General features: G+C 43.2%; 1 protein-coding gene across 2 annotated transcripts in view; it reads left to right on the top strand.

Moving 5' to 3' along the window:
• The window catches only part of TBCE (tubulin folding cofactor E), a 58,638-nt gene that overhangs the window by 9,124 nt on the left and 26,687 nt on the right, over nucleotides 1–22,827 (top strand). For both annotated transcript variants that reach the window (XR_003042810.1, XM_006920731.3), the window contains exons 2-3: nucleotides 6,223–6,359; nucleotides 18,098–18,182. Coding sequence is in view for 1 of the 2 variants with exons in the window: in XM_006920731.3 (XP_006920793.1) it covers nucleotides 6,260–6,359; nucleotides 18,098–18,182 (185 nt within the window). In the remaining variant the exon portion in view is untranslated. The remainder of the gene's footprint in view (nucleotides 1–6,222; nucleotides 6,360–18,097; nucleotides 18,183–22,827) is intronic.

Genomic DNA, 22,827 nt, shown 5'->3' on the forward strand with positions numbered 1-22,827 from the left:
TGCATTTTTCTGATGATTAGTGATGTTGAGCATCTTTTCATATATGTCTGTTGGCCATCTGTATTTCCTCTTTGGTGAAATGTTTATTCATGTCCTCTGCCCATTTTTCGATTGGATTTTTTTTTTGGTGTTAAGTTGTATGTGTTCTGGTAAAATTTGGATAGTAACCCTTCGTTGGTTGTATCATTGGTGAACACCTGCTCCCATTCAGTAGGTTGTCTTTTCATTTTGTTGATGGTTCCCTTTGCTGTGCAGAAACTTTTTAAGTTTGATATAATCCCATTTGTTTTTTTTCTTTTGTTTCTTGTGACCAAGGAGATACATCAAAAAAAACAAGAATTACTAAGAACACTTGTTATTAGCTATCAAAATTAACAATGCACATCCCTTCGACTCAGCAATACCATTTTGATAAATTATGGTTTACCTGTATAAATATGTAGCCATAAAAATTTTAAAAGCTCTTGTCTACAGCCATGCTACACTGAACAAGCCCAGTCTCAGCTGATCTCAGAAGCTAAGCAGGGTCGGGTGTGGTTAGTACTTGAACGGGAGACCACCTAGGAAGACCAGGTGGTGTAGGCATTAAAAAATAAAATAAAGTAAGAGATTGTAAGATGACAAGGTCCTTGCAATCTGTGAGGTCAACCGAGGGTTGCCTCGCCTTAAAAAAAAAAAATTTTTAAAGCTCCTGACGTGGCTGTGGATACATCTCTAGGATATATTATTGAATGAAAATGTAAGGAATGAAAATGTAAGAACCACTTATATAGTACACTATCATTTATGTAAAGAAAGAAAGAATATATTTGCTTGTATAATCGTAAAGTACGTGTGGAAGTGTGCATGGGATACTAATGAGGTGGTTGCCAGTGGGAAGAGGTGACGGCTGGCCGGAGTGAAAGGGGACTTTCATCGTGTCCCTTTTATACTTGAGTATCATCTATTCAAAAAATTAAGTGAGAAAGATATACAGAGAAACATACAAAGGGAATTACTGAATTGGTAGAAGAGGCAGGCTCTTACCAACGACCTTTAGTCAGCTGAACAGACCTCTTAGGAGAACTATCAGTAAAGCCAAGCCTCAGAAGCAACTTGTGAAAAAATGTGAACACCAGGAAAGAAGCTTTTAAGATTTATTTAGAGTAAAAAGCACAAGAAAGTCTGCACTTTTGTTGTACTAATACATTTCTTTTATCTTTTATCCTGAACGTTTTCAAACAGAGAGAAATGGAGAGAAAAGTATAATGAACACCCATCTACTTGTTGCCTTTATTTCATAATTAATATTTTCATGTTCGATTCATATTGTTAAGATATATGTGATGTAGTATAAGAGATGAGAGAGAAATAGCAGGTTGATTCGATTTCTTTTGTCCTTTTTATGGAGAATGATTCCTGACTTGTCAAAAAATATCTGATGAAAAGCATGTCGAAGATAAAAGAAGGTAGAATGATATTTGGCCATTTTGAATTAGTCTCCATCCTAAGAGAAATCATATCCAGTAATTTTTGAAAGAACTGGCCAATATGATTGCGAAAATGCCTGTCCATAGTCTTTGAAGAGCAATGAACAGGGGAGTTATATAATTTTTCCGAAAGATGTTTTCGAACCTTTAGAAAATAGTCTCAGGAGCTGGAGAGAGTTTAGTCATTCTTGTTAAATCCACGTCATGTTTTGTTTGGACTGTGATTCCTCGATGAGTCAGGGAAATTTGCAGGGAACGGTGCATTACAGCCTTTCTCTTTTCATCATCATTCTCCTCCTCCTCATTATTGCTCGAAAAAATAAAAAGTTCCAAAAATAATCATGCAACTCCGATGTGTATAAGTCATAAAGCGAAAGACTTTTCTCTTACCCCATTCCTCCTCTGCCTGATTGACAGCATATGCCCTCATTGATGGTGTATTTTGATTTCAGTGAAGCATTTCACAAAGTTCACGATATTCTTGAAGGAGAGCTGAATAATAGGCGTGCTTGTAGCAGAAAAATTTCCCCCATTGTTCGTATGGGTTTCTGTCTTCGGTAGGTGTCCTAGATTGTTTGTTGTTTGTTGTTGTTGTTGTCATTTTTGTCTTGTTTTTACAAAAAATGGCACAGGACAAAGCCAGGAGAGATAGTTAATGTGTTGGATTATTGGATGTTTAATATATATATATAAACGCAAAATCCTACATTTATACATCATATAATGTTTTAACTCCTGTCTCAGGAATTAGTTGTACAGGGCAGGATAGAGAAGACCTGATTTGAGAGCTTTTGCTGGGCGTTCGTAAGGCTGTAGAAACAGGTGGATAAGTAGATTTTCTCTTGCTGTCAATGTCAGGAGTTATTTTATTTATTTATTTTTTTGATCGACAATTTGGCCATGGTTTTCTAGAATCTTAAACATATTTATTTCGAGTAATTGTCTCGAATTTTTTTCCAAGGAAATACTTCAAAGGGCAGTAATTAATTTAAAAATGAAAGATGTTTTTACCTGTTTTCTTTGGTATAGTAAACAGTGAAGACACATAACAGTAGAGAAATGATGAAGTAAATCGTGGTATCTTGCTGTCAGCATTAAAGTGATTTAATGGTGATTCTCTGGCTGAATAGAAAAGTGGTTGTAGAATTAAAACATTAACAGAAGTTGTACATCTATTGTAATAAAATTCTGTTTACATACTCATGACAATTGAAAGGGCATTTCAAACTACCAAAAACTGTTTTTTAGTAGTTATTCTGAAATTTAAACATTTTAATTTTATGATCAGAAAGTGACAGTAACTCAAAAATGGCTATGGAGTTGAGTTAATTTCAGTCTTAATAGTAAAGAACAGTTTTTCCCATGAAAAGGAGGAAAAGTGAATGTAATATTAGGCTACATTATTAGGTAAATGTTCAGACCATTGAACCCACATACAGGTCAAGTCACATCTGGAGTATGGTTTTCGTTTTTAGATATTTTAAGAAGAGAATCGGTAAATGAATTATGGGGAGAACTTGGAATCACGCTTTCCCTGGTGGAGTTCTGAGGGGTGGGACAGAGGAGGACGGAGGGGAAGTAAGGGTGCAGTGGTGGCCTCGGATGCTTAACCGCCAGCTGGGAAGGGGCTCGTTTGCTTCTCTGTGGCTGTGCAGGGGGACGACTAAGACCCAGGGCTGGGAATGACAGGTGTGTCCCACCTCCTGTTCTCCAACAAGCAGGGCCACCCGAAAACGAAATGGGCTGCCTTCAGTAGCTCATGAGCAAGTGCACTTAAATAAAAGGCATCCATCTTAACCAGGGCTTGGTTGGCACCTGAATAAACCTAAGCCAGGAAGAGTGACGTGCCACTCACATTCAGGTTCAGGTAATCAGGAGGGCCCAGAGCAGGCAACCAGAGAAACTGTAACCAGGTGAGCAGCTGACTTCAGGACGGCCGGACTAGGCACTAAAATGGGGGCAGGGTCTGGGTGGGGGGAGCTTAGCAACAGGCAGTGGTGGCCCCAGTGGGCCAGGAACTGGCCTGGAGTGGGTCTGACCGGCCAGAGGGAGAGGGTACCAGCTTTGGGTCCAGTTTCTGGATCGTGGCGGAGGATCGTAGTATGAGAAAGCGGTACTGGAAGGGTTAGGAGACTAGGCAGGATCGTCAACAGCACTGACTTGCCGCGGAGCCAGTTAAATCTGATCTTAGTCACCTTGTACCTGACGATCCTGAGTTCCGTACCCAAGTTAAGGGAGCCGCAGACGGCTGCCTGGGATCTCCCCTCACACTGCTGTTGTGCCGCCTGGTTTCCTGCTCCTCGGGTGACCAGGGCTCTGTTCCCACCCAGGCGTCCTCGCCGTGGCCTGAGCCCCGGCCAGCACTTCACACCGGCGCGGGGCCTGGGGGTGACTGTCTGCGCTTGGATGATCCCTGTCGCTCTAGTTCGTGGAACCACCATTCGGCCCGACGTTTTCACTTCTTGTGGGAACGGAGCTCTGCAGGGACCTTACTGGTTTTCTTCTTCAGGGACTAGAACTTCGCATCTGGACACAGGCTTGTGAGGGGGCCCTGCCTGCTGACCGGGCAGACCCCTTAGCTGCTGACTGTCCCCGAGCTCATGACACTCGGCTTTCCCAGGCCTGCCCCGCCCGCCTCTTGGTGTTCCCAGGTCCTCCGAAGTCTTCTGACGATTTCTCTTTTGCTTTTCAAACCTACGAGGTAGATTTAGATCCAGGACTTGGTCCCTTCTTGGCTGCCCTGTCCTCCCATATTTATACTGCAAAGTTCAGCCCCATCTCGAAATAGGGGTCTTCTCACAAGAGTTGGGAAAAGTGTTTTTATGAGAAGCTAGAGCATGTGGTCGAGAGAACACAGTACTGAAACCTGCTAGGAGATGCAAACGCTCAGATTATTCTCTGGTATGAGAACAGACAACCCCTGTGATAGAGGAAATGTCTACTCTTTCTTTTAGACAGATAACATAAAAGTAGAGATGTAGTAATAGTAGAGACCTCGGCTCTCTGCGTCTGGACGTCTGCGTTGTCGGGAATGTGATGAGCAGTGCGTGCTTTTCTTATTGTGCACACACATTACAGGGTAACATCACGAAAGTAGAAAAGGACTTTGTCGCTCAGTCCTGCAATTTGTGGTCATTTCAAAAGCCTTGCGCTGCAGCGTTTCTTCTCTCTCCCCTTTAAATGTTATGTTTCCCCGGGGTCCTGTCACTGAGCCCCTTCTTTCCATCTCGTGCAACTTTCAATGTCATCCGCTTTCACGGTATCAGTTATAAATCGTGCTGATGACTCCCAGATACACATTTCTAGTGGAAACCTGTCTTTTGAACTAGAGACCCATGTCCCACGTCCATCATGACATTAGGCACCTCCAACTCGCTGTCTTCCGTCCCAAACTTAAGCCTCCCCTCATACTGCTCATTTCAGTGTCTGGCACCACCAAATCTACCCAAGACAAAATATCGAGCCTTCCTAGTCTTTATCATTTCTGTTCATTTAATTACCAAACCCTGTTGATTCCAGCTCTTAACTTTCGCTGAAATCCATATTCTTCCCTCGGGTCTACCTGCCACTGGGCCGAGGTTTCGTGCGACGGGAGGGCCAGCTGGGGAGCTGGAATAGAGTCAGTGCTTAATGCGTGTCGTGGGTGGCGAAGGCCAGCGCCCCGACTCCGAACTCAGCAGTATTTCCCTGACTGGCCACTCTGTTTCTTACTTGCTTTCAGTGTATTATTTACACTGCCGCTGGCATGGTAGATCGAAAATACAGTTCTAAAAGGTCTGCGAATATTTTAATATGTATTTAAAAAATAAAGGCTTTTAAAAAATCATAGCCATTATACCATTATCGTAGCTAAAAATTTAACAATTATTCTTTTTTTTTTTTTTCCAAAATAAATTGACTCATCAGCCTTATTGGAAACAGTTATTTAACATCGTCAAATATCTAGTCGTGTTCAAATTTTCAATTTTCTCATAATTTCTCTTATTTTTAAAATTATTTACAGTTTTTAAAAATCAGGGTGCAGACGAACGCCAAACACTGCAACGCACTGCAGCTGTTGGACGTTTCAAGTTTCTCTGCATCTTTGTCCTCCCTCCGTCTGTCTCTTTTTCTCCTTACGTTTCACGTGTTGACGAAACCAACTTGTTTGTCCTGTAAAGGTTCTCACTGTCTGGATTTGGGCCGACCACGGCCTGGGGTGTCATTCAGCAAGCTCCTCAGTCTCCTGCTTTCCTGCGAAGTGGGAGTTGGGTCTAGTTATCATTCCTAGACGGATGACGCTTTTCTCGCAGGCTCCTTTTAAGACCTTCTCTTTTTTTTTAGGATTCTGTGTCTTTATTCAAGTGTCATTTTTCATTTATTGTCCATCGTATGTGTCACTTCCTATATCTGTGTGTTTGTGTTTTTCTCCTTTCCCGAGGAGAGAACAAAGTCCATATCACCTGTTTCCTTTCCCGTTTCTCTATCACTTTATCCCCCGCATCCTCCCTCCTTCCCACCCCCTTCGGTAAATAATGGGATAGACAAGTCATGTGATGTGAGCTAACCGGAGTTAAACGAGATTCGAAAAATACGTTAGATTATCAAAATATAGTCAGACTGTAAAGATAATCAAATTATGAGTTCTCTTCACCAAAATGTGAAGACTAAATTGCTCAGAAGCATTGACCCCATTGATGCCATTTCAGGTTAAAAACATTTATTTTTTTTGAAGAATTTTATTAAGTTCTTATCAATGTGATTTTCGTCCTAGATCTCCTCATATATTTCGGATTCTGGCAGTATTTACAATGACTGACACTTTGACATCAGATGTCATCGGTCGAAGAGTTGAAGTTAATGGAGAACTTGCAACAGTGTGTTTTTATGGCATCGTCCCTCCCGTGGCAGGTAATGTATGATTTTGTATGTATGTCTGTATTTTGTAGTTATCTGTGCCTGCTTTTCAATAGTGCTTTAGAACACCAATTTTGAGGAAACTGACAACCAATTGATAGATGCCTCCTACGTACTATTTTATTTGGTGACAATATTCTGTGGTAGCTATGGTTTTAAATTTTAATTATACAGCTTAATTATTTAGTGTTGCTATTTTTATTAATTCAACCTTAAAATATCTTCTGAGTAAACTTTAAACAAAAAAACTTGGTTTCTCATAATCCTAAACTCAAAAACTAAGTAATTTTTTGAAATATCTTTTGTTATTTATCCATATGAATATATATTTAATGTAATTTAAATTGATATAAATACAATTTTGTGTTACTTTTTTCACTTATTATTTGGTATATATTTATCTGTGTTTCTACAACATTCTTGTATTTTTTAAAATTGAGATATACAACATATTAATTTCAGGTGTACAATATAATGATTTGCTACTTGTGTATACTGTGCAATGACCACCACAGTAAGTCTAGTTAATATCCATCACCATATATCGCAAAAATTTTTTTCTTCGTTGAGAACTTCTAAGATCCACTTCGTTAGCTACTTTCAAATATACAATACAGTATCATTGAGTATAGTCACCACACTGTACATCACGTCCCCAGGATTTACTTAATTTATATCTGGAAGTTCGTGCCTTTTGATTCCCTTCATCCGTGTTGTCTGTCCCCCACCCCCGGCCCCTGGCAACCATCAGTCTGTTCTCTCTCTACGCGTTCTTTTTTTTCTTTTCTTCTTTTAAGATGCTGCCTACGTGAGATTATATGGTATTTGTCTTTCTCTGTCTTATGTCACTTGGCATAACCCCTTCAAGGTTTCACGTCGCCATGACAAGATATTCTTCCTTATTATGGCTGAGTGATATTCCATCGTGTTTATCTACCACATGTTCTTTGTGATGGACACCTAGGTAATGCCACGTCTTGGCTATTGTAAATAATGCTGAAGTGAACGTGGTGTGCATATATCTTTTCAAGGTAGTGTTTTCGTTTCATTTAGATACACCCAGAAGTGGAATTCTGGATCCTATGGTAGTTCTGTTTTTTAACTGAGGAACCTCCACCCTGTTGTCCCCAGTGGCTGCTCCAGCAGAGCGTGAGGGTGGCTCTTCTCCACATCCTCACCAGCACTCGCTGTTTCTCATCTTTGTGATACTAGCCATTCTGACGCGGGAGGGGATATCTCATTGCGGTTTTGATTTGCATTTCTCTGTTGATGAGTGATGTTGAGCATCTTTTCACATACCCGTTGGCCATCTGTACGTCTTCTTTGGAAAAAAGGTTCGGATCCTCTGCCTGTTTTTTGACCAGATTGTTTTTATTTTGCTATTGAGTTGTATCAGTTGTTTATATTTAGGATATTAACCCCTTGTCAGATATGTGATTTGCAAATATTTTCTCCCATTGGGTAGGCTGCTTTTCATTTTTTTGATGGTTTTACTTGTATTTCTTAACAGTTACTTATAGTATAATTTAATTATATCCCACTTTTACACATTTCTAGTTTTATACTTTTATAAATAACAATGTAGTAGACTTATTTATATGTCTTAGTCAATCAATAAATATCTGAGTATCTCCTGTGTTTTAGGAACTGGCCTGAATCGGTACAGGGTTCAGTGATAAACTTAGACCAGAGGGTCTCAAAGTGAAGTCACTTGGTTGCATGTTAGAAATGCGAATTATTGGGCCTTACCCCAGAAACCCGGGAGGTGGGGCCCACCAATCTGTGTCTTAAGAAGCCCTCCAGGGGGTTCCGATGCCCACTGCGGTTTGAGAGTCACTGAGCTGGGAAAGGTGGACTCTGCCTTGGTGGACCTAAGCTTGCCGTGGAAGTCTGTAAATGGATACTTAATATGGAGAGGGCATTTTTTCTTGTTTGGCTGGGTTTGTTGGTAAACGGGGAAGAAGGTAACATGTAGTCTTAAAGTCAGCCGATTAATAACCTTAACTGCTAATTAAGCAATTACTGTGTGTCAGGGGCTTTCGCATAGTTCTCTACTTCAAACATTGTACTAATTCTAAAATACCGACACTATTAGTCTCGTTTTTTGTTTTTGTTTTTTTTTTTTATAGATGAGGAGACCAAGACTGAGGTCTCAAAGCTTTCATAAAGCAGAGCTGGCGTTCGAATCTGTGTGCTTCAGAGTCTACGCCCTTTCTACCCTATCGCTTCTTTAAGAATGTGAATATTTTAAGGTTCTTGATTTGTCTCATCAAATTGCTGTCTGAAAGTGTTGGATCGATGTCCAGTACTTGGAAATGTCCCATCTCCCAGATCTGGGCAGCAGCCCGAGATGGAGATTCAAATTCAGGAAGTTTAGCGTTCAGAAAGCTTATTAGGGAGTTTGCTCGGGATCAGTAGGAAGGGGAGGATTCTGTGAAGGAGGAAGTTAGGCTGTGATGTGGCCTAATTAGAGGTTTCGGCTGGCCCTGGGGGGCATCCTGAACTTAGGATGGCCTTTAGCCTTTCCCAGGTGAGGTGAGGGGCTGGGCGTTTACACCTCTGGTGATGACGTTGGATTCTGGTTGAGTGGAAGGGGGTGTGCCCTCCGGCCAGGTGCTTTTTCCAGTGGAGACAGTTCTACGGCACTGCTCTGGCTCGCAGTTGAGGGGACACCCGGCAGCTGTCGGGGGGGCAGTCCCTGGTCCTGAAGGCGGATCGGGTGGTGCGTGGCAAATACAGTGATAAGGTGGGAGTGATGTAATGGTAGGTGAGGAGGCGGTGCATAATATTTTCATCTATTAAATTGCCTGTGAATTTGACACATTCTTCATATGTGTATCATGAGGAAATTTTTTCCCTGAATTTTACAGTTCTGTAAAGAGGGAGCTGCTGCGTGTTTACTCCTCATCGGTTTTCTTATTGTATGGGGACATTCTCTCCATTACTTTACCTCAGTTGGCACTAGTTTTGGGTTCCTTTTAGAGGTCACCTGATGGAAATGGTACAAAGATGCAGACACATGGAATGCGGTCTCGTGAGCACTCCCGGGCTTACCTCGCTGCACGCTGCTGTGGGGCTGTGGCGGCACTAGACGCGGTGGTGTTTAAAGCGCTTCGGCCAGTCGCTGGTGCATACTGTTAGCTGTCGTTATTGTTGTTGTAAATAAACATTTAAAAAATTACTTTAAAGAGAAATACAACAGTCCTAATGTTTTGTAAATGGCTACTCATGGTTGGAAATTTAATTTCCTGAGATAGGATTATATATAGGTTTACATAAATGTTATATCTTAAAACTTTGGATGGAAGGAAAGTTGATGCGTTGGGGGCTGCGGTGGACAGAATAAACGCTCCTCCCCTCGGAGATGTCCCCGGGCCTGGGGGCATCACGGTAGTTACACGCAGTCAGGGTTACAGGTGCAATTAAGTTTGCCAATCAACCGATTGAGACAGGCACGTGACCCGGGTGGGCCTGGGGGAATCCGAAGGATCCTGAGAAGGAGAATCAGAGGTGGAATAACATTGCTGAAGGGAGCAAGGGTGGAGTGCGGGCCGGCCACTGAGGCTGAGAAGGCGGGGTCACCACCACCTTGGTTCTGGTCCAGTGAGACCTTCCTCAGACTTCTGACCTCCAGAACTGGAAGATAATAAAATTGTCTCGTTTTACAGCAGCAATTGGAAACTAATACATATATCCTGCATAATTACGTGAGGGTCCTTAAACTAATACGTATATCCTGCATAGACATGGGTGTCAGAAATGCATTTGAAGAGTCTGATTAAAATTGTTTCATGAACTGAGGCGAGGAAGCACTACTTCTAAATTAGTATACTAGTTTATATCGTGTGATTTACAATATGATTATGTAAGGCAATTAATGAAATGTTATAAGTAGCCCTTTTGATAAATATACATTTATATGCTTAAAAATTATATAGTCATAGCTTGGATATTCTATCCATATACTTGGAGTTGCCTCATATCAGTAAGTATACAGTGCTTTTATTTCCTCCCAGATGGTTGTCTTCAAGCCTCTTTGCTCTTAGTAATTATTTTGTACTACGTCTTGTGGTAACTAGAATCTGATATTATTGCCTGCCAGTATGCAGTGACTAAATTAAATGGTCCTGCAGTATTTTGGGTTTCATTTATCCCATACTGATCATTTATCCCATATTCATATTAATGTTAATTTTAAATGTAATAGTTGCAACATATTTCTTCTAGGTTCTTAGGGAGGATTTTTTTGTGTCGTACAGTTTATTGATCCCAAATAATGATTGAAATGCGTTGCTACCTATTGAAATGTAATTACTGGCAGTCCACATTTGTCAAGGAACAAGGGCTCACAATGAACTTTAATGAGAAGAATGAGAAGTCTGCTTTTGGTCTATTTATTTTTCTCCATTTCTCACATGTAACCAAAACCTGAATACCAATTTCCAGTACTCCAGATTCCAGTTCGGACTTGGATCTGCAAAGGGCCTGCTTTTACCGAGCATGTCTCTGAGGCCCACCTCTGAGGCCCACCACGAGAATTCTATCAAATTTATTTTCTTCTTGGTTTTTTAGAAAACTACTGTAATTTTCCGTGTTGAGAGGAGATTTTTGTTTAAATCTTAGATGACTTTGCTTTAAAAATTATACATACAATAAGATTTTCATAAAGTTTTATTTAGTGACAGTGTTCCTCTTCTGGGGCGTTCTTGAAGCCTTGCTGCTGTTTTTTGTTTTTGTTTTTTTTTTAATATTAAAATAATGCAGGAACATGGTATAAATATAGTACAGAAATGCTTCTGATGAAAAGCAGCCATGTCGTTTTTTCTTCCACTGAGTGTGGTGTCGTCTTGGTTTAAACCTGTTCGGTCTGAGGTTATATGTAGCTCCTTCAGTTATGAGACATTTTCTTCTAAGATACCTTTAATAATTTTTACCTTTCCATTTTACCTGCTTTTTCTTCCCGGCGCTCTAGTTGGTTGGATATGAGATTCCTACTTGATCCTCTATGTTCCTTTTATTCTTCTTTGCAATATAGTTGTTGAAAAACCGCGTTACCCGTCTTCTGGGTATTTCTGATTGTCCGTGTGACGTCATTAACATGGTTTTCTGTCCTCTACATTTCCTGTAAACTGGTAGTTATATAAGCTTGATCAGATCAGGTTTGATTTTTTTTCTTACAGATACTTTATAGGGGATGTGTGTTTCGGTCAGGAAGTACATAGATAAGATCTGGTTTATCTCTTTTTGGGAGTTAGCAGCTGTTGATGAATATCGCTTACACCCACTGTCTCATTTGGAGTTGTAAAGTGGCGAAATTCCAGTCATTTTCCGTTGTCATCATTCTCTAGATGAATAAGCCAAGTAGCTGGGCAGCTAATCATGGAGATCTTCCCTGTGCTAATTGCTTTCCAAAATAACTGGGTGATTGAAAAGCAGCATAAATCTTTCCTTTTATTTATCAGTCTTGATAATAATGAGTTGATTCATTAGAAGACCAATGAACTTTTAAAAATCTTCATTAAGTCATGGGTTTAAACGTGTTTGACAAGTTTCGGTACATTGCTGTTACTGTTATTGATGTGCAAACTGTCCCATCTCTGGCTCCTGAGTGCACTTGGTGTGGCCAGATGGCTTTCGATAGCTTCCTTCGTGATATAAGGAAGCTACAGATGTGCAGGGTTCATCCTGGACGTTTTTGCCCCATATCACACAACCAGCTTTTTCTCCAAGATCCTATGTTTTTGTGTGTTTGTTTTTTAGTGGCAAACAGCATTTGGAGGCTACGCTCTGAGCTCTAGGGGCGCTCATTGCTACTGGGTTGGTCATTGTTTTTAGGCCTTTTTTAGTGGACAAAGCTAATTTGTCCACTAGTTTGTAGGATTAATTCTTAGAAGTAGAATAGATTTAAGGAAAATGTGTATTTTTTTTTCCTACTTATAAAAAGTCTCAAAAAAGTAGAGTAATACACGGAACATCTGTATATACTTGGAATTTCAATTTAACAGTTTGTGTTTTGCCACATTTGCTTTCTTTTTATTTTTTTGCTGGAGCATTTTAAATGATATCCATTGTGGCATTCCCAAATACTTCACCATGCATCTCTAAAAAACGCCTTTTCTTACAAAATAGTATGTACGTTTTACACTGAAATTTTGATTCATATTGTCATATTGATAGTTTTTTTAAACCAGTAAGTCAGATTATTGAAAACCTTTGTCCTGATTCATCTCTTGGTTTCGAAGTCCTTGAAGATTAGTCCCAAGGTGCAGTGGGTCTATTCTTTGAAATGACTAATTATGCGGTCCTTAAAAATGACAGGTCTTTTCATCTGCTTTTATGCCATCGACATTCCTCACTAGCTTTTTTCTTCACTAATGTTAAATATGAGTTTCTCGGTATCCCATAGAAAGAAAATCCGTATCTAATCTTTTTTTCCACCAGAGAGGAAAATTGTTTATTTAACATCTTAAGACTTTCATCTGCCCTCTTTGGCTTTTGACGTTATTTATGATCTGAGTCATAGACCGAGGTATTTTCTTTTTTATTATTAGAAAAGAGATAACACTCCACAGACAGTGTGGTCTCTCAGAGGCTGAGAGCGAGAGGACAGGGAGAGACAGTGACCGAGAGAGGGACAGGGGGAGGGACACCGGCCAAGGTATTTTTTCAAATAACATTTATCGATTGGTGCTTCGTTAGTGTTGTTTTGTTGCTGCTGTTATTCCGAAGTGTTTAATGTTCTTTTTTTTATAGCCTTTATTGAAATGATGCTACACCGAGTGTCAGAGTCAACGCAGATTATCTGGCAGTCAGTCTCCTCGTGAAGCATCTATGACAGTGCTTGTTTTTGAGCAGTTTGGTGCAGCTTTCAGATGAATTATGTTTTTGTCCTACCAGAGCCAATAGAAAGGCATGTGTGTGTGTACGTGTGGTGATGACGTGATGTGTTTTCATGTTCTGGGAGTCGGTGGAGGAAACAGTCGATGGAAGTCTAGGAGAACATTTAAACATTGTGTCAAAACCAAAGTCATCGTCTTTGACACACGTGACGGTATTCAGATGAAAAATCGTAAGTAGTTTTATTGAGTAGGCAGTGCATTTAATTTCGGGATGCTTTTTATAGCTTATTTATTACTCGGATGTAGCCCTCCTTAAAATCGGTAGCGGATTTTACTACAGGAGAAACAGGCATTTGGTAATTTCTAACTTAACGTGTTTTAGGCTGCTGGTCGTTTCTTTCATACTTGATAGATGCAAAACATTTGGTACTTAGGCGTGTGTGTGTTCGAGGCTTTGAACAGCTGTGGGGTTCGTTCTGCAAGTTAGTGGTGTTGCGTAGGCCACAGCTGTGCCGAAGTGGGGCCCTCCGTGCACAGGGTTGTCATGAGGATTCGGAGAATTTGTGCGTAGAAAACACTTTAGATCCCTGTCTGACAGGGATCTAAAATTTTAGGGATTATTATTGTTTTGCTGTTACTGTTGTGAATTAGAAAAAAAAGTACTCCTTCTTCAGGACATTTAATTTCCTCCTATAGGAAAATCATCATAATATATTGATTTTCGTTTAAGTGTGATACTTCATTGTCATCTGCTAGAAGATCAATATAATCAGTGAAAAATCTATAATTTACGGCCCTCAGGGCCAGAAAGTGTGGTCTTTACTGTTCAGATTAAACTGTTATCCTTAACCACACGGCCTCGTAGCTCAGGCTAGCGGTGCGGAACACCCATTCTCCAGCTGAAGCGACTCAGTTGGAATCGCTGTCCTCGGCGCATTAGAAGCCCAGCGCGGTGACACCTGTGTCGGGGGCTCTTGCTGAGAGGATGAATTCCCAGGTTCCACACCGGGAGTGTTACCCAGTAGGCCGGTTTGGGTCCAGGGCGCTTCATTTCAGCACGCCCCTTGGGTGTTCCGATGTCCCGCTCGGGGAACGGCCAAGTTGTCATTCCTCAGGATGCGCCTGTGGAAAACGAGATCACCAGCAGGTGAAATAAAACCGTCGCAGCCCGTTGTGTAACCGCCGTCGCGAAACCAGGCTTTCTGCCCCGAGGCTCGAGTTAGGAAACGCCCGTGAGCGAGCATGTTATAAAGATGGTACGGAATGTCACGTGTCCTTCATTATCTTAGTCTGTGCCCTTCGTGCTTATTCAAGCACTCTGCGACAAACTCCTGTAGCTCAGGGACAGGGTGACAAGGTTTCCTTCCGATGCACTGAGATGTCTCTGGCGGTCAAGAGAACGCATCTCCTTTTCTTGCTCCGAGGAGGCACGGAGCCGTCGTACCCTTCGTTGCTCTTTTCTGTTACCCTCTTTTTCGATGCTGCTTATTCTCCCACCTCCTTTTTAAATTAATTCAGTTTCGGTTAATGGCTTTCGATCTTCCGGTACCCGGTTTTCTTTTCCTGAATTCATTTTTTTAATCGTAAGTTATTGCAGTCTTTTAAGGACAGTCTCAGGTTACAGATTACAGAGGCAGGAGGCCGTCTACCTCTCCCAGGTCAGCCCAGCCCAGGGCCGTGCAGAAAACTACCCGCTTCGGCCTTTCAGAGAGCCCGAGGGTTTAGACCGAGCTTGTAGGGACATGATTCCAGCCACCAGTGGATGTAAACTCTGACTTTGTTTCAGCCGTGAGGTGGCTTCAGTATTTGCAGGCCCTCTAAGCAGCTGCCCTCCCGAGGAGTAATTTCGTACAGATCGACGTAGAGTGAGTCAGATGAGCAGTATCGCTTCATGGAGACGGAGGAGTCTCCCACTTTCTCATGCTTGGGTGATTGAATTTAGTTATATTTCTTTAGAAAGAAAACTATGAGTTATCTCAGGAGATGGTCAGCCCAAGAAGCAAGGGGCACAGAAATCACAAGGCAGATGATGGCAGTGCCCACCTCAGACTTCCCGGGGGGGATCCGGGGAAGGCAAAGGAACTGGGCCCCTGGCCCAGCCCTGGTGTGTGGAGTTGGGTCCTGGAGCTCTAGCCGGCGGGTTCGAAGTGACTCCTGTCACTGACCAGGGGCCTAGACAGAGCTAGATATTTCTGCCACATGCCATTAAATATTCCATTTATCGAATCCTCTAGTTGATATTTAGTGCTCATGAAACAGTATCTCATGATGTGGCTTCTTGAGTTGGTCTGTTTACAGGGGTAAATATATTGGTCACATGGAGTAATTTAAAATATATATATTTTAGAACAGTTTTAGGTTCACAGCTCAAAGTATAGAAAGTTCCTGTGTACCCCCCGCCCCCCACATGCGCAGTCTCCCACTGTCAGTGTCCCCTGGCAGATGGTACCTTTGTCACAACCTGCGGTGACACGTGTTTACATTAGAGTTCACTGTTGGTGTTGCACATTCCATCGGTCTGGACACAAGTACAATGACGTGTGTCCGCCATTATAATGTCACAGTTTCTCCTAAAAATCCCTGTGCTCTGTCCGTCTCACTCCCCCTTAGCCCTGGTGGCCGCTCATCCTTCTACTGACTCCATAGTTTTGCCTTTTCGAGAACGTCAGAGTGGGAATCATGCAGTGTGTAGCCTTTTCAGATCGGCTTCTTCACTTAGTAATTGGCATTTAAGTTTCTTCCGTGTCTTTTCATGGCTTGATGGCTCATTTCTTTTCAGCGTTAAAGAATATTCCATTGCATGGACCACGGTTTGTCCAAACTTCCCAGTTTGGGCCGTCATGGCTAACGCTGCTGTGAACACCCGGGTGCAGGCTTCGCGTGGACATAAGTTTTCACCTCATTTGGATGAACACCAAGAATTCAACACGCACACCAAAGCCGAGTGGAACGCAGAGTTGATTGGAAAAGGGGTGACACCCCAGTGTGGTCCCCTCTCAGAGGGGGAGTGAGGGGGACAGTGAGAGGGACCGAGAAATGAGGACAGTGAGACAGAGTAAAGATACCCGGAGAGAGCGAGAGGGACCCTGGGTGTTCGGGGAATTCAGTTCCTGTGTCATTCTTTAGTTCCTGTGAGTTACAGTTTAAAAGACTTTGTCAACCCATTTCCTTTGATGTGGACACAGTGAGGAAGGGGGAGAGTATGTGGCTGGAAAGGTAAGAATATGGGGAGTGAGGGGCCTGCCTGGGGTTCCCAGCCTTTAATCCTTGGGTCCCCCGTGGGCTTAGCCACAGGGAATGACTGTTGTTTCTGTTTCCCCGGCAGAGGTGTGGGGGATGGGCTGTGGCAATCCCAGCGGAAACCTCCCCGAGTTCTGCAGGGTGCTCCTGGCCTGGCCGCAGGGCAGACCAGCACCCCGCAGCCTCTGGCCGTGGCTCGATTCACGTTGTAATTCCCTTGCCTCCGCCCTGCATTAGTGTGACTGCTGGGTGGGGACGCAGGACGAGAGGAGCGGGTCCTTGACTGCGCGCAGGAAAGAATTGAGGCGCGAGCCAGAGTTAGGGACACAAGCAGAGTTTATCAGAGGAGGAGGGAGTAACGCTCCACAGACGGAGCGCAGTCTCCTCGCAGAGACAGGTGACGAGACAGACCGCGAGCGGCGGGGATTTCGGTTTATGTCATTCTTAGTTTCCGTGAATTACAGTTTAAAGACTTTGTTTCCTGTTTTTTTTCCTGTCGTGGGTACGCGCATTGAGGGCATGTCGGGGTCTCAGCCTTTGTTCTGAGGAGGAGGAGTAACGCTCCACAGACGGAGCGCAGTCTCCTCGCAGAGACAGGTGACGAGACAGACCGCGAGCGGCGGGGATTTCGGTTTATGTCATTCTTAGTTTCCGTGAATTACAGTTTAAAGACTTTGTTTCCTGTTTTTTTTCCTGTCGTGGGTACGCGCATTGAGGGCATGTCGGGGTCTCAGCCTTTGTTCTGCAGGTCCCCGTGGTCCGGAGTCGGGCACGGGGTAGGTCACGCAGGGTTGGGTCTGCGTTGTGTAGGGCAGGACCCGAAGGTTCTGCTGCCCGGTGTGGGTAACTGGTTAGTGTCCCATCCCAGCGGGAGTCTTCCTTTGTTCCGTGGTGTCCCCTGGCCTGGCAGCACCTGCAGCCTCTGAGTACAGCTCGGTTTAATATTCGGTCTCCTGCCCCTTTCCCATGTCGGTTGGACCCCTGGTTTTTAATACTTGTGATTCCAGTGAAGTCAGAATCATTGACTTTTGATTTTCATGCGTCTTGATGTCCAGGTGACACAGGGCAGGGCACATCCCCCGAGGGGTGGCGGGGAGCCCCAGGCCCGCCCCGAGACAGAGGGTTCTCGGCTGAGTGCGAGGAAAAATTCAGACACTCGGCCACGCTTAGAGTCGGAGGGAGGTTTATTAGAGAAGGGGTAACGCTGTGTGGACAGAGCGGGGTCCCCTCTCAGAGGCGGAGCGTGGGAGACGCGCCTTCCGTTCACACCTGTACTCCTGACCTTTTGCCCTGCGCGCAGATCTGCCCGAAGCTTCGTTAGCCATTTAGCTTTCCAGCCTCTCCTACCAAAACCCAGCAGGTGCCGTGGGAGGAAGAACGCGCTCTACATGCTTAGTTCAACTCTGAGTTTCCCTCTTCGTCCGGATGCAGGCATTCCTCGGCCGTATTTGTCGTTCAGTTCCAGACCAGCGCTGTAAAGCGAATGTCGCAGCCAGTCGAGTCCCAAGTTTAAGGTTAACTTGTTCTTTCCCAAAGACGTTTCTCTCCCGCAGCGGCGTCTGTATGATACCTGCAAACTGTATTTGCTCGGAGAAGAGTCAGCATCGCCTCTGTCCTCACTCACTGCTCATTCGGTTTTTCTTGCTCTGCTAGGACTCTGGTTAGGCGTAGAATGGGACAACCCCGAGAGAGGAAAGCATGATGGCAGCCACGAGGGGACTGTGTACTTTAAATGCAGGTAATCTTTCATTCTGAATTGGCACGGTTACTCATGATATGTAATAGTCGAATAAAGGGGGATGGAGGTAAGAAATGTTTGGCTCCTGAGGCAGTTATACTGCAGAATTCGGCGTCTTTTAAAAAGATAATTCTGTTTGTAGAGGGTTTTTTTATGTTTTCAAAGCTGTCTCTTAACTGTACAAATGCAGTTGCTTTTCTTCTTTTGTGTTTTCGTTTCCTTTTATTGGACGAATGTAAACATTTTTCACTTATTAACAGTTTACAATCTATTGAGTAAAAGAAAAGAGAAATAGCCCAGATATCCACTAAGGAGCAGTTGATTACACAAAATACAGAGCATCCAAGTAGCAGAATGCTAGACACTCTTACAGACTTGTCATGACAGAGCTATCGTGTCGCACATCTACTAATATTTTCAACGGCTCGATTTTCAAGAAACCGCATGGAACTCTGAAAGGGATGGTGGGGAATTAGTCTGTCTTCTAAACAGTTTTGTTTTCTTTAGGTTTTAGTTTCTCAGAAGGATTTCTTACATGAAGCTTATTTTCCTTTCATTGTGGTTCAGTGAACACAGCCTGGCCTGGGAAGCAAGAGGCCTCTAAGTCTGCTTGTAACATTCTCTTTGACCCCGAACAACACAAAACTTACTAACCTCTAAAATGAAGGTCAGAATTAGATCATAGCAAAACGTGTTTCCTAGGCCACCATTCTTTAGTTTTAGAAAGTCAGGGTAGAGGAGGAATCAGCTTGTCTCTGGAGGCCAGCTGCGAGGGCACACGTGGAGCGGCGCCAGCTCAGAATCCGGCCAGAGTTCGTGGAGGAAGAGGGTATGGAAATGGAAATTTCTTTGCCTGGCCTGTTGCTCCTTACCGACCTGGACTGGCCCGCGACCTCACAAAAGCTTCGTGGGCGGCCTTTCCCCGTGGAGCCCCCCGCACACTTCGCTTCGAAGAGCTTCCCCCAACCACCCGGGATGACGTGGCCCTTAACCTCTGTGGATGAGATCTGCGCAGCCGTAGTTACTCTCGTGGAGAAATCAAGACGCGTTTCAGCGCTGGCAGGTCTTGGGTTGGCCCTGGGGTGCTGGGGCGTCGGCTCTGTTCCGGAGTCCTCCCCTCGGGGTGAGCATTTCCTTACTTCTTCTGTCTCCCAGTATGGTCATGCCTGGGCATTTCCATGTTGAAATACGTATTATAAATTACTTTTGTTTCATTGAAATGGATGTTGTGTTGACTTTGAAGTCCTTTCTGGATAGGGACTGTCACCCGCGCGTTCCGTTTCAGGGTGTTGGGGGCAGTATAAAAGGGAGCATCGGGTCTGATGTGGTGGACAACCAGTGGGCCCTCATGGGTGCTAACGCTCACGCTGCTACGAATTAGGACCCAGCTTCAGCTGGTGAGGCTTATGCCACCATCTTAGAATCTCGAAGTCAGACAAAACAGATGTACACCACGTGCATTTCTTTTAAGCGAAGGCACATCTCTTACTAACATGTTAATACGCCTGTTCCCGTTTAAGAACTTCATTGGAGTCCCCTCGATGTCCCTACCTGTGTGCGTCATGGGTTGTTGTACAGCGTGCTGAGGTTCTTGAATGAGCATTAATGGATCAGCAGAAAGTACTGTTCTTTATATTTATAATTCTTGAAGTATGAAGTGTTAGAATGATTTTTAAAAAACCACTAAATGTACTGACAGTCTACAGGCAGCCCACATCTCCGTGAAAGGTGAAAAGAGGGATTTTATTTTTGGAAGCCTCCCCTGAATTGGGGCAAAATGCAGATCATGTCACTCCGAAGCTGGCGACAAACCTGTGCTCGGCTGCGGAGCTGTTTTTCTGCTGGGAAACGAGTTCGCAGGGCCCGTTCTGCCGCCATGGCAGCCATACACATTGAATGAGAGCGCGGGTTTCTCCCGGCTGAACGGTCAGTTGCGCAAGCTTGCCGAGAGAAAGGCTCTGAGCATGCCGGTACCGAACGGTATCGAGATCAACACCACCTGTCAGAAACCCCCCAGAGACCCAGCCTTTCCCAGCATCCCGCATCTAAAGCCCTGACAAGAAAAACGCTTACCGTGAGAATTTTGGAATCTCTTGGAGACCCTTTACCTTTGAATGGTATCGCCAGGTACGCAAAATACACAGTGAGAAATTTGGGTTTCGTTCAGATAAAGTCACTTTTTAGTGTAAGTTATGGGACATGCATGGGACATACTGATGTAAAAAAAATGATTTACTGCTTATCTGAAATCAGACTTAACTGGGCATCCTGGGTCTTATCCGACAAAACTATTGGGGTCATAGGGCAGGTTGAATCTTGGTGTCGCACTTCTGCACGGGCCCGTGGTCGGGATGGTGATGTTGCCAGCAGCACCGGAAATCGGTGGGCAGGAGGAGGAAGGAGCTTAAACAAGCCAAATCCTCACAAGAGAGAAATTGTTGGACTCTCCTCCCACCGACCCCTTCCCTCCCCCAACGTTTTTTCTTACAGACAGCATTCAGAATTCCCGTGTTTAGATGCAATATCTAGAATGTCCGTGAAGTCTATGAAAATTTAGTTTATCTTTAGAGCTTTCTCGTAAATGAGCACTCATGCAGCTAAGCGGCTTTTCCTTCTTTGCTGGGCTCTTTTGTTTTTTTGAGAAGCCTTCCAGGATGTTCCAGAGGACAGTAATCTTTGATGTTATTCTTTGATCTACAAAGGGCACAGCATCCGTCTTCTAACGACCCAAACACCTCACCTAAATCCTTTCATCTGCCTGCAGCCAAAGGAAACAATGATAAAGGTCTCTTGAATTATTCATTAACCACTGTTTTAAAAAGTGTAAATTTAGGACAAAAATGAAAACCACGGTATTTGTTTTGCATTGTTATTTTCTCATTTATCGTAAATGTACTAGTTTTTAAACTTGTGCTCTCACACTTTTGTCATTTAAATCACATAATATTTGAAAAATAAATTCTCCTATTTCTGTTTCCACACCCTCCCCCATGTTACTTCTTTAAGGAAAACCAGGACTTTTCATAAATTTTAGAATTTTATTTCACTGTGAAATTTCATTTCAGTAGAATTTCAAATTTTACTATTCCATAAATCAAGACCTATTTTATAAATGTGAGACTCTAGAAACAGTCTTATAGATGCAAAACTCATTTGTTGGTACACATCGAGATAGGCCGAGGCATAAAAACTAATGTTTACATTGGCTGAGATTATTTTTCCAACGTCCAACGAACACCTTGGAACTTATTTCAGCCTCGCGCACGTGAAGTGTTTAACGTTGATGATACTTGTAAATGCAAGAGCCCTGCGTGCCGTCCCGGGGGACATTAAGGGAATGACCTGAAAGTGCTCTCTGCAGCTCGCTTCAGAAAAAGCACCTTTGTTGAACTATAACGTTTTATTTAAAATGCCATAGCTCTAGAAATGTTTTATTTTTGGTAATACTGTTGCTTCTTGCTACTGTCTTTATTTATTTTCTTTTTTCATCTTTTTTGTCTTTATTGAAATATAATAGACAATTAGTCGCTTGTATTTACATTGTACAATTCAGTGAGGTTTTTATCCACTTATAGTTGGCATACAGTAATATACCAATTTCAGTTGTATAGCATAGCGATCAGAGATCCACATAACTTGCAGTGATCAGCCCACTAAATCTAGCACCCCTCTTCCCACTTACATATTTATTACATTGTTAACCACCTTCCCAATGCTACATTCTACATCTCCATGTCTGTTCTGCTACTATCCATTTGTACCTCTTAATCTCTTAGCCTTTTTTGCCACCCCCGCAACCTCCCTCCCATCTAGCATCCCTCTAAATATTCTCTATCTGTGAGTTTATTTCTGCTTTTGTTGTTGTAGTTGATTTTGTTCTTTAGATTCCGCGTGTACTTGAAATCACGCGATATTTGTCTTTCTCTATCCGACCCATTTCGTTCAGCGCAGGACCGTCTGGGTCCATCAGGGAAGCAGCATCTCCCATCCCCTTTTCGTCTGTGTGTCTTTTCGTCTGAAGTGAGTTGCAGGACCGTCTGGGTCCATCAGGGCAGCAGCATCTCCCATCCCCTTCCTTTTCGTCTGTGTGTCTTTTCGTCTGAAGTGAGTCTCTTGTAGGCAGCATGTGTAGGGATCTTGTTTTCTTATCCTTTCGGCCACTTAATTCTTTTCCATTTGAGGTACTTGTTGATGGGAATGTAGTTGTTACCATTCTTTATTCCTGTTTTTGATACGTGTTTTTTCTTCTTAAAGAAGTCCCTCCAACATTTCCTGTAAATACCAGCTTGGTGATGATAAATTCCTTTAGCTTATTTTTGTCTGGGAAGCTCTTTATCGGTCCTTCAACTCTAAAATGATAGCTTTGCTGGATAAAGTATTCTTGGTTGTAGATCCTGGGTCTTCATCACATTGAATATTTTGTGCCAAACTCTCTGTCCTGCATAGTTTCTTTTGAGAAATCAGCTGCCAGTCTTATGGGTGCTCCCTTGTAGGTAACTATCTGCTTTTCTCTTGCTGCTTTTAAGATTCTCTCTGTATTTAACCTTTGGCATTTTAATTTGATGTGTCTTGGTGTGGGCCTCTTTGGATTCCTGGTTTTGGGGATTCTCTGAGCTTCCTGGGGTTGTATGTCTGTTTCCTTCAC

Source organism: Pteropus alecto, unplaced genomic scaffold (genome assembly GCF_000325575.1).
Source record: "Pteropus alecto unplaced genomic scaffold, ASM32557v1 scaffold189, whole genome shotgun sequence".
Taxonomy (NCBI): Eukaryota; Metazoa; Chordata; class Mammalia; order Chiroptera; family Pteropodidae; genus Pteropus; species Pteropus alecto.